Consider the following 10,754-nt stretch of genomic DNA (forward strand, 5'->3'; position numbering starts at 1 on the left):
TGAGTTTTACTTCAATGGTCCTCTATTCTCACCTCTAAAATAGAGATTCCTCTATTTATAGAGGAACATTTGTAAAAAAAAATAGGGTTCCTCTATAAATAGAGGAAAAAATAGCAATCTCTATTTTAGAGGTGAAAATAGAGGATCATTGGAGTAAAATCCACCTCTATTATAGAGTTCCTCAATTATAGAGGCAAAAATAAAAGACCATTGGAGATGCTCTAATGATGGCCTTTTTGTGTGTTGCACTTCACTTTTTGGAATATTTTTGTTTATTGTCCGCTTTAAATTTTAAAACCATATCATATTCTAGCATTATATAATGAAAGTGCTAATGAAAAAAAGACACAAAACAATTTTGGACACAATGTCAAGTACAAAACATACAACAATTTTGGACATTTGGGAAAATGAATTTTTAAAATTGACATCTCACCACATATAAAATCAAAATCGGCTAAGAATTAAAAAAAAAATCTAAAATGTGTTATTTGTTTGATTATCAATCGTCGATCTATGTCGACGATTTACGGAGCACATTATTTACAATGCACATTATGACTTTCTGGATGGTCATATTCATCCCAAAAACCGTTATATTAAAACACTACTCTACAACCTGATTCATTATAGATATTTTTAGTGTAAATAATAATGAACAGAAGAAAAACTTAAAAAGAAATGGAAAACTTTTTTAGAAAGGTTATTGAACATATGAATTTAATTTTTAAAATTAAAATCAAAACTTTTATTTATTCTAGTGCTATTTATATATATATATAGTATTTATTAAGTTTTAGTGTTAACCAATTCATACATTTTCTTAATTATATTAAATGCTCGTGTTATTTAATATTATGATAGCTTTGTTGTATAAGTCATTTAAAGATAATATGATAGAAAAGTTCGCAATAACAAAATGAGAAAACAATTTCGATAATGTGAAATGTAATTTGGATAGAACTAATTCAATTAAAATATTACAAAAATATGTTGATATTTTTCCATTAAACTTTTAAATTCACTCGTTGAATATCTGAATTCTTGTTACTTACTTATTGGTTCAATTATTAAAAAAGAAAAGAAAATATATTTAAATAATTGAAATATTGATATTCTTTTGGTTTGTTTGATTGAGAAACTCTCAACAGTCTCGGATAGAAGAAGTGCTCTTTTAGGGTTCCGGATTCAGGTCGGTGTCGCCACCGCCCCTTCTTCGTGCTTCTCCTCCTCCTTCCTCCCAGAAACTCGGATCGTCGAATTTCTACAGATCAGCTCTTGTGTGGCGGAGATATGGGTGAAGAAGACACCGTGAATGCGGATCAGAACAGTTTTGCTGGTGGCGAAGAAGATTCATTGCTCCGTAATCGCCATACGTCGCCATTGCCTCCACCGCCACAGCAGCTTTCTTCTAAAGTGCTTACATTGCCTACCGTATTAACCCTTGGCCGTGTTGCTGCCGTTCCTATTCTCGTCGCGAGTACGTTTGATCCTTTTTTTTTTTAATTTCGACTCTGAATTCTCCTTGGAGTCATTGTCCTTGGTCTGTGTGTAATAGGATTCTAATCATCAGATCTAAACGAAGTGGCTCTGTTGAATTCGATTTCAGATCAGAATTTTGTTTCGCTTGATTTTGAGAAATTAGAGAACTTTGTTTAAAAAATTGAGCTTATTTTCTAATGTGTACTTCACTTGTTACCACTCCTCAAATCGATCTTTTGATGTTCCTGATTTTGATTGTATCTAATTGCATCATGTTAGCCTTTTACGTTGATTGCTGGTGGGGAAGAACTGCTACAACAAGTATTTTCATTGCAGCAGCCATTACAGATTGGCTTGATGGATATATTGCTCGGAAGGTACTTTCATATGTTTACCCCTTTCATGTTCTTCTGAATAGTTTAAACTGTGGGGGTTGTTCTCATGTTCTGTACCACAAGCTTAACGGTGAGATGTGCCTTTTTGCAGATGAGATTAGGTTCTGCATTTGGTGCATTTTTGGATCCAGTGGCAGATAAAGTGAGAGACCCTTTTCCTTAGCTACCTTTCCTGTTTGTCTTTTCTTCATCTCTCAAGCATTATCGTTGTTTAAAAAAGTTATGATTTTTATCATTCTGACTCATGTCATTGGTATGCAGCTTATGGTAGCAGCTACATTGATATTGTTGTGCACTAAACCAATGGACTATGTTGTCTTAGGACCAGTTCCATGGTTAGTGACAGTGCCTTCAATTGCCATCATTGGCAGAGAGGTAAGCTATAGAAAGTTGACAGTATGCTTAGATGTCCTTAAGTAAGTCGCATTTATCAGCCCTCTCTTCTAAACTATTCGGTAATATGTTCACTGTAGATTACTATGTCTGCTGTAAGAGAATGGGCCGCATCTCAAAACGGCAAGCTTTCAGAGGTATAGTTATCATCATCATATGCATTCTCTTGGGTCTTTTTTTTTGTAAGTGTTCGTTACTTAAATCATGGAATTGGCATTGATGTTCACAGGCTGTTGCTGTAAATAGCTTGGGAAAGTGGAAAACTGCAACGCAGATGATAGCGCTAACCATACTTCTTGCAAGCCGGGATAGCAGTTTTGCGAGACTATTACCGTCGGGTATTGGGTTGCTCTATGTATCGGCAGGGCTCTCTATATGGTCTTTAGTTGTTTATATGAGGAAAATATGGAGGGTACTGCTAAAGAAGTAGCAACAAACTCTCTTTTCGGGTTTTTGCATGCAGTATATACACATAGAATGGAAGATTTGCTCAGCGACATTTTACCTCTCTTCTTCTTGAAGAAAGCTGACTAATTTCTATCTGGATACAAATGAAATTAGCTGGGCAAGCACTATAAGACTCTTATATGATGCTTTAGTTCTGTTTTCAACTTTGGGCATTGGGATCGTACTCAGCTTGGTTTGGTTTTGTACAATATCTCTGAATCATGTTGCTCCTTGGCGCGCACTGAATTCAGTCAAGCAGCAAGTACGATCTTATGGATGGGCAATGACGGCAATGCACCTAGTGCAAAATCGTTCTAGTTGAAGACTTACTTGGTCTCATGAACTCTGGGATAAATGAATACAGTTGTTGCCTGTCATGTAGATGCTTTTTCAATACAATATAATTTATAAATAAAAAAAAACTTGGTTACAATATCTCTTCTCATTTGACTCTTCTGTGAACAATCGTAAATGGAGAAATCCGGAGAACCATCTGCTTAGAGTCGTGCTTCTGCTTGGACTCGTCTCTTGTATCTTTCTACTAGTTCTTTTGGATCTTGACGGGTTTCGGTGTAAGCTTCGATCTTGTTCATCTCCTGTACAAAAATGTGAGAACCAGAGATTATCGTGTGTGTGTGTGGTGTAGATTTAGCCTTAAGATGAAAGATAGATATGAACATCGAGGTAATAACCTGAATCCAAAGGGCGAGGTTAGGCCGACCAGATGTGATATCCACATTCAACACATCCCTTAAGATAAGCCGAAACCTCTCTATGAATGGAGCATATGCAACATCAACCTGTAGAGAGATACACACCAATTTTGTCTCAGCATCGAGAGCGCTTATACAGGTATAACAAATGACTGAGTGAAAACATAAACGACAAGTACCAAACTAAACTGGCCAAGGAAGAAAGGCCCTTCATTGAATTTGGAAAGCGCCTTCTCCATGTAATCAAATGTAGCATCTGAAAAAAAAATGCAAGACAAGATTCATAACATGGCAACATAATGTTTCTTCAAACACAGAAGGAAGATAACAACTCCATCTTCAAGTCACCTGCTGCATTACTATCACTGCCGTTTAGAGTGGATCTCACAGCTTTGGAGAAGGAGTCAGTGTAGGAGAGCAACTCATCAGCAACTGCTTGCTTCTCTACACCCTGTTGTTATTCCATCCATGGATATCTCTCTTCTAAGTATAGGTTCACTTAATGTGTTTAAAATTGAGCGCTCAACAAATCAAACAAGTCATGGATGATACTCACATCGGGTGTAAGTGAAGGCCCTTCAAAATTGGTGTCAATGTACTTAATCAGATCAAGGCTCTCTCCCATTACTTTGTTATTGTGCTCTAATGCAGGCACCTGCATAAAACAAAGAACAAAGCACAATAGATCTCACGCCACTAATTTAGTTTGGCCAAATCATTTCACATAAATGCTTTAAAATAGAAAAGTTAACACCTTGTTGGCTTCGTAAACTTTCTCCTTATACCAAACAGGCCTGTTTTTGAGATCAATTGGTACGAGTTCTATCTTGTTTTGCAGACCCTTCACAAAACAAACGCAACATAAGGAACTGATCTAAATAAATCCAAGTTGGTTTCGTATCAACATAGATAAATAAAAATGCAACCTTGTAGTTGCGAGCAATCCACGCACGCTGAGCAAACGGGCAAGTGTATGATATGTACAACCTTTCAAATCACATAAACCAAAACTTGTTCATGAACTTCTCTAACATCTCCAGCAAAAGCATCAATTAAAAGAAAAAACAAACCTAGTCGATCCATCAAACACTTGAACTGGTTCTGAAGAAGAATCAAGCTCCGGTACTCGACTGCACAAAAAAAAAACCATCAGCTCACAAGAACCTCGAACCTCTCAATAACACAAACGATATTTTGTAATCCCTCAGGCCTCAAGAGAACGTAACACATATAATTGGTTACCTTGACTCTTTAACAGCTGATATTGGTTCGATTCTGCGTTTCCCATAGGATTTACACCGCAGCCTCCCGGAGACTGGTCGGAGAAGAATTTTCCGATCAAGATAGAGAGATGACGAAGAGATAGAGTAATCTCTGGTGGATAACGCAAACGATGGATATGCGCACACGCTAATATTAACTCCGACACTCATAGCTTCACTCACACAAACTTTCGCAGCTCCGATAAGATTTTCCGGAATCTTTCTTTAGTTCACTTCACTGCCACAAATTTCGGTTTGGTTTTGGTTCGATTCTGATTTTGGTTCAAACTGACGAATTCTGGTTCGATTCGGTTTTTACGTAAATTGAAAAAAATACAATGCGATTTGATGAAATATACAGTTTTTTTTCAGTTCAGAAAATAAAAAAATAAAAGTAAAATTTTTCACACAATTTTGTAACGAAGGAAGCAAACAAAATCAAATTCTCTGGTTCAAAAAAATAAAAAGAAAGAATGATAATCAAATAAAAATGGTCTATAAGAAGGCATTATTGGCAGCAAGGAGACCACCTCCTTTGACAGAGATGGGAGTTCGAGTCGCAAAGTTTGTTGCGTGGAGGAAGACAACAATAACTGTAATATCGTCGTGAAAGTGTCGCCTGATGCCACGTTCTATCTTCTCCAAATCTGAACATCTCATCTCTCTCTTCTTTGCTGCTTCTTGCAATGCAGCTTTCACTAGCTTCCGAGCCACACCCTGCAAAATCCCAAAGAAAAATACACACCACCACTTCAACAAACAACAACAAAAAGCTTCCTCAAATGAAAAGTGGATTCTATTTGTGTTTTACATTGCGTGGACAAGAATTGACAATATCAACAGCTTCCTGGTTGCTTAGATGCTCCCATAAACCATCCGAGGCAAATATAAGAAACTGATCTTCCTGGTGTATCTTATGAACTGTTATAGTCGGTTCCGCTCTCATGATAGGCTTCTCAAAACGTTCTGGAACTCTAAATTTGGGTAACAGCGGTTCTTGATTAAACTCTGCTCTCTTAAGGTATGCGTCACCTATGGATCTCGAAACCTGTATAATCCCTTTCACGCGCCAAACCTTGTGTTTCAAGACCACTATATTCGGATCATCAGGATGCAACAAACGTAACTCATCTCTCACGGATTCGATACTAGCGTTGTGCTCTGATGATAGTTGAACAGCTTTCAACTCTTTGTACGAATTAGCGATTTTTCCCAACACAACACGAGAATCTCCTGCGTTTGCAACATACAACAAACCATTACAAACAATACCAACCAAGCAACAAGCACCCACAGAAGCAATCTGTGGCTTTTCCTTCCATTGCTCCTGCACTAAACCGAGAAACTCCTCCTCCGTTGCTACAAACCCTCTGGTGATAACATCAGGTGAGATCCCACGCTGCTCTGATGTGTACCTCTTGATGTTATAAAAAAGCCTCTCGTTAACAAAACGAGCAGCCTCAGGACCTCCATGACCATCATAAACACCAACAAAAGTAGCCTCAGGACCAGAATCGTGCAAACTAATAGGACCAGACTCTAACTGGGAATGGTCTTCAAGAATGTCGTTAGCTTGAACGACAGCCATAGAAAACTCGCCAGTGATGTGGTTCCCTGAATCTTTGTACCAAAAGAGACCATCGAGACGGCCATCATCAGCAGAAGCACCAGGACTAGAATCTTCTCCAATACCAAAAGGTCTCCAACAAGGCGATACAATTCTCCTAAATGTAGTAGATACCATAATTCACATAGTCTCTCAACCAAAAGAACCAGCAATCAAATCGTTCATCAAATCAGTACTTATAACTATATTATTATGAGACCCAATCTTATTCTTCGTATTGTCAATTCCAACTCGAGAAACGCAGGATTCAGGATTCAAACACGCATTCACAAAAGTAAACAACATTAATCTGCATTTATAAAAAAAAACATTTAGGAATCTCATAAAGTTTGAAAATTTCCAACATAGGAATCTAAAAAAGGTTTCAACTTTGACCAAAATCTGAGAAAATTAACGAAACCCATTAAAAATATATACCTGATAGATGAAAAGAAAGAGGGTTCCTATTGTAATATCAGAAGCTTGGCGTAGAATAATAATCCATCATTCAGATTTCAGATCAATGATGAGAGAGAGAGAGATTAGATTGGGGGAAAAGATTAAGCAAAGATTCCTAATACGAAACAAAAAAAACTAAAAAAAGAGAAGCGACGATGAAGGGTTAAAATAGAGAAGAAGGAGAAGAAGAAGACGCGTTTGAAGAAGAGAGAAGAGACGGAGACGTTGGATTTGTTTCTTTCTTTTAGAGAGAGAAGAAAGAAGCGATACTCGCGGGGCCATCGTGTTTTTTATTTCTTTTGTTTTCGCCATTTATTTTTGACTTTTAAAGCTTTGACTTTTTTTCTTTTCTTTTTTTTTAAATAAACCCAAATTCTATAATAATATTCTTAGGAATTATTCTCTAAAATCTGGTACCATAACCCCCAAACCAAAGTGTAGCAAAAATAGGATATTACTCATATTAGAGTAGTAGACCTATAACTATGTCAAACTAACTTGTTGAGAAATATAATTTCTTTTTTTGACTAATTATAGTGAAAAAGTAAGCATAATTTTTATAAGTAAATATATATAATGTTACATGCCCTGCTATTTTATTTTAATTTTATAATATTAACAAGTGATGTCTCTAAAAAATCATCTTACATTTTAACAGTTTTCATTTAATAAAAAAAAATATAATTTAATTCTTAGTTAGTGAAAAAGTAAATAAATGGCTAATCATGATTTTATTGGAATAAGATTTGACAAATTTTCTTTTATCATAAACTTCCCCCCTAAGTTTATAAAGCCCCTTTTTAAGTACAAATCTGAGACTAGAGAATCCAGCTTTGTGATAATCAAATCCCAAAGAAAAAATCATACTCATATCTATAAACTCCAAAAGAATTGACCAATCATCTAAGAAACAATGATTAAGGTGAGAAAAAAAAACCCAAATTCTGAAAAACTCTGAGAATTATGAACAAGAAAAAAAAAAATCTAAACCAAGAAATCAGGACTTGAGAGGAGGTTGAGATGCTTGCTTCCGATTGTGTCTTGTAGTATTGTGATTAGGGTCTCACCCTTTTTTCTGGTTAATATTTAGGTTATTTTTAGATTTCCAAAATTTTTGTGGATGTTAACTGATTTTTTTACTGCTGTCACGTCCTCCTCTCAACAACAAGCTCTCAGAAAACAAGATCCAACCATTTTCAACAACATTCATCGCTGTGTGCTATTACTTACTAACTCAACCCTCTGATTAACATGGTTTCTTAAATACACACAAAAACATATCTGTAGGGAATTCAGTTTCATGCAAAATACCCAACAATGTGCAAAGACCACCGTCTGTCAGGTTAGTAGTACGTTGAAGTACCAACCTCTTAGAGAGAGAAAAAAAAGTAACTATCTTATACTACTTCATTACTGCATTGGCTTGAGGTGATTTATCGAAAGGTGTTTGTGTTGGTTCTCTGATTTATGCTGAAATAAGATGGGATGTTTTTGTCTAATGCATTGCAGCAGTGAAAATCTTTCAACTCATAGCAGAACCAAAGCAAAGTCTATCACTGTATCTTCTCCCTTCGTCTTCAGAAGTGATGAAAGGGCTGAAAGGAGGAAAGAGGTAGAACTATAGACGACCCCCTTTATATTTCTGTTTCTGATCAGAGGACTTATATAGAACAATAGTTTAATAAAGCTCTCTTTTGCTGTGGCTGTATCTCTTAGTTCTTCAAGAAGCTAGAAGAAAAGAACAAGATAGAGGATGCTGTAAAAGAGAAACTCTCTTGCGGCTTCAAGGCAAATCAAAACACTCACTTAGCATCTGAAGAACACAAGAAGAACCCACAAGTTGGTCGTTTTCAGGTGAAGTAAAAACCTTGTTATAAGACTCAACTTGTCATAATTTTGGGTACTGAATCTTTTGATGTATGGCATTATAACCACTAGCAGGTTCATCCCTCCTCCAAATCGCTGACAAAGATCAAAACTCAAGAAAACTTGTCTCCCAATACCCTGTAGCACTAAGGTACATACGTCAGAGACAAACCCAGTTAACCATTTCTTCAACAGCTGATATGAAGCACACTTGACGATAATAGTAGCGCTTGATTCAGATTGTGAAACACAAGCCTTCAAGGAGCTTTGTAGAATGGTTCTCTACTCTTCATATAACTATGTACTCAATAGTTTTGTAGGCTCAATCTTGTAACATTTTCATACATTGATATTTGAAATAAAGAAAGCAATCTACTAGTCCTTATATATTAAGCACGCCCTTCCTTCTTGCTATGGACTGTGGTGTGTTGTGATGTTTCTCTAGCTGTCATCTTTTTTGCACTTCAAAGTGGTGAGAGACGTCCAGGTAGAGTATAAAAAATGGCCTGCTTGTTCTTCTTCTTTCACTTTCTGTAACCGCACCTCATTTCACCCTGTCCCTCAGAGAAAGACCCTTGTCACCAAAACCCAGTTTTAAGTTCCCACCAAATCATCAGAATCTAACTTATTTGGCTCCTGATTCTCCCACTCCTCTTATCTCTCTCCACTCTCTTCATGTTCTCTCAAAAGCTCAATCTTCGCCAAGGTACATTTCGTTAATCTTGCATTCATAGATTTGTTTGCTACAAATTGGCTAATAATAGGAATTTGCTTCTTTGTTAGACCAATCCTGTTTTGGAACTTATGCTCAACTGCTATAGTATTCTGCCAATGGTTTACATATTTTTTTGAGCATTAAGATATAAATAACAGACTTTCTTGTTTATATAATTCTCTTTTATGCGATCATTGAACTCTCTTAAACTTTATCTTTATGATGTTTTGTGAACAGAAGGTTAACAAGGGACATGCTGCACCAGACATCACATTAAAGGATCAGAAGGGAAAGCCGGTGAGCCTCAAAAAGTATAAAGGCAAGCCTGTTGTTGTGTACTTATTGTTAAGGATACACAATATCATGACATTAATATTACGATATCTTCTTCCCTTGTATATTAACTTCCATATCTGTTAGACCTAGAGGCTCTTACGAGTACTGTATATATATGTTCTCTTGTAATTACTCTTGATATATACAATAACATTCTCTCCTTACATGGTATCAGAGCCTATCGATACCCTAATTCATTTCTCTTGCAGCCGCCTCTCTTTCTGTTCTTTCATCTCAGATCTCTAATTTTCTTTCTTCTTTTCCTATTTTCTTTTCTCTCTCTCTCGTTTCTGTCTGCCATGGCTGTTGCTGCCGAAGCTGTTGACACCACTCAAGGTCTTCTCAACATCAACATGATGAACATTACTAAGCTCACCTCTACGAACTACATGACCTGGAGTCTTCAGGTCCATTCCCTCCTTGACGGATACGAGCTTGCTGGCTATGTTGACGGATCCTCTGTTCCACCAGATCAGATGCTCACCAGCACCAACCCACCAACACCAAATCCAGCGTACAAGATGTGGAAAAGACAAGACAAACTCATCTACAGTGGTCTTCTGGGCACTCTCTCTCCGACTCTGCAACCGCTGGTGTCCAAAACCAAATCCTCTGCAGAAATGTGGAAAACGATCTCCACAACCTATGCCAATCCTAGCTGGGGACATATTCAGCAAATTCGCCTGCAACTCAAGCAAGCTTCCAAAGGTGAAAAATCTATTGATGATTATATGCAATCTCTTACCACTCGATTCGATCAACTGTCTCTTCTTGGCAAACCCCTTGCGCATGAAGAACAACTTGAGTACATCTTTGGTGGTCTCTCCGAAGACTACAAATCTGTTATTGATCAAGTGGAAGGTCGTGAGACTCCCCCGTCAATTCTCGAAGTGCATGAAAAGCTCATCATCAAGGAGGCCAAGCTCTTGGCCGTCGCTCACTCCACCACAACTACGGGACCAACCTCTGCTCATATCGCCACCTCTCGTCCTGGTAATTCTGGCAAACAGTCTCCTCGCCAAAACCAGCACTGGAACAACAACAAACAGAACACACGACATGACACCCGCATGACATGAG

General features: G+C 37.2%; 3 protein-coding genes and 1 long non-coding RNA gene across 4 annotated transcripts; 2 read left to right on the top strand and 2 right to left on the bottom strand.

Moving 5' to 3' along the window:
* Positions 1 to 921: 921 nt before the first annotated feature.
* On the top strand, positions 922 to 3,150 carry LOC104712117 (CDP-diacylglycerol--glycerol-3-phosphate 3-phosphatidyltransferase 2-like). Its single transcript, XM_010428941.3, has 6 exons — positions 922 to 1,480; positions 1,762 to 1,859; positions 1,969 to 2,019; positions 2,139 to 2,252; positions 2,351 to 2,407; positions 2,500 to 3,150. The coding sequence occupies exons 1-6, from the start codon at positions 1,294 to 1,296 to the stop codon at positions 2,698 to 2,700; spliced, it is 708 nt and encodes a 235-aa protein (XP_010427243.1). The 5' UTR covers positions 922 to 1,293; the 3' UTR covers positions 2,701 to 3,150.
* On the bottom strand, positions 3,033 to 4,980 carry LOC104712118 (glutathione S-transferase L2, chloroplastic). The gene is made up of 9 exons (XM_010428942.3): positions 4,673 to 4,980; positions 4,501 to 4,560; positions 4,357 to 4,417; positions 4,185 to 4,271; positions 3,987 to 4,085; positions 3,779 to 3,881; positions 3,610 to 3,686; positions 3,410 to 3,517; positions 3,033 to 3,313 (listed from the first exon to the last, which is right to left on the bottom strand). The coding sequence occupies exons 1-9, from the start codon at positions 4,861 to 4,863 to the stop codon at positions 3,215 to 3,217; spliced, it is 885 nt and encodes a 294-aa protein (XP_010427244.1). The 5' UTR covers positions 4,864 to 4,980; the 3' UTR covers positions 3,033 to 3,214.
* A 36-nt stretch (positions 4,981 to 5,016) lies between these two features.
* On the bottom strand, positions 5,017 to 7,139 carry LOC104712119 (putative protein phosphatase 2C 48). The gene is made up of 3 exons (XM_010428943.2): positions 6,737 to 7,139; positions 5,504 to 6,608; positions 5,017 to 5,409 (listed from the first exon to the last, which is right to left on the bottom strand). Exons 2-3 carry the CDS (start codon positions 6,434 to 6,436, stop codon positions 5,188 to 5,190), a joined length of 1,155 nt encoding a protein of 384 aa, XP_010427245.1. The 5' UTR covers positions 6,437 to 6,608; positions 6,737 to 7,139; the 3' UTR covers positions 5,017 to 5,187.
* Positions 7,140 to 7,756: 617 nt separating this feature from the next.
* Positions 7,757 to 9,010, top strand: LOC147939014 (uncharacterized). Its single transcript, XR_015567412.1, has 4 exons — positions 7,757 to 8,099; positions 8,267 to 8,369; positions 8,474 to 8,611; positions 8,699 to 9,010. It is a non-coding gene; the product is annotated as an uncharacterized LOC147939014 (long non-coding RNA).
* The last annotated feature ends 1,744 nt before the right edge of the window (positions 9,011 to 10,754 follow it).

The sequence above is a fragment of the Camelina sativa genome, chromosome 9 (assembly GCF_030686135.1).
Source record: "Camelina sativa cultivar CO46 ecotype springtype chromosome 9, ASM3068613v1".
In the NCBI taxonomy this organism is placed as follows: domain Eukaryota; kingdom Viridiplantae; phylum Streptophyta; class Magnoliopsida; order Brassicales; family Brassicaceae; genus Camelina; species Camelina sativa.

Coding starts and splice junctions, on each gene's coding strand:
- LOC104712117 (XM_010428941.3), top strand. CDS start 1,294: ATGGGTGAAGAAGACACCGTGAATGCGGATCAGAACAGTTTTGCTGGT. Junction 1,481..1,761: donor CGTTCCTATTCTCGTCGCGA/GTACGTTTGATC, acceptor GCATCATGTTAG/CCTTTTACGTTGATTGCTGG. Junction 2,020..2,138: donor TGGATCCAGTGGCAGATAAA/GTGAGAGACCCT, acceptor ATTGGTATGCAG/CTTATGGTAGCAGCTACATT.
- LOC104712118 (XM_010428942.3), bottom strand. CDS start 4,863: ATGAGTGTCGGAGTTAATATTAGCGTGTGCGCATATCCATCGTTTGCG. Junction 4,086..4,184: donor AAGTTTACGAAGCCAACAAG/GTGTTAACTTTT, acceptor TGTTTTATGCAG/GTGCCTGCATTAGAGCACAA. Junction 3,314..3,409: donor ACCTCGCCCTTTGGATTCAG/GTTATTACCTCG, acceptor ATTTTTGTACAG/GAGATGAACAAGATCGAAGC.
- LOC104712119 (XM_010428943.2), bottom strand. CDS start 6,436: ATGGTATCTACTACATTTAGGAGAATTGTATCGCCTTGTTGGAGACCT. Junction 5,410..5,503: donor TCAATTCTTGTCCACGCAAT/GTAAAACACAAA, acceptor GGGATTTTGCAG/GGTGTGGCTCGGAAGCTAGT.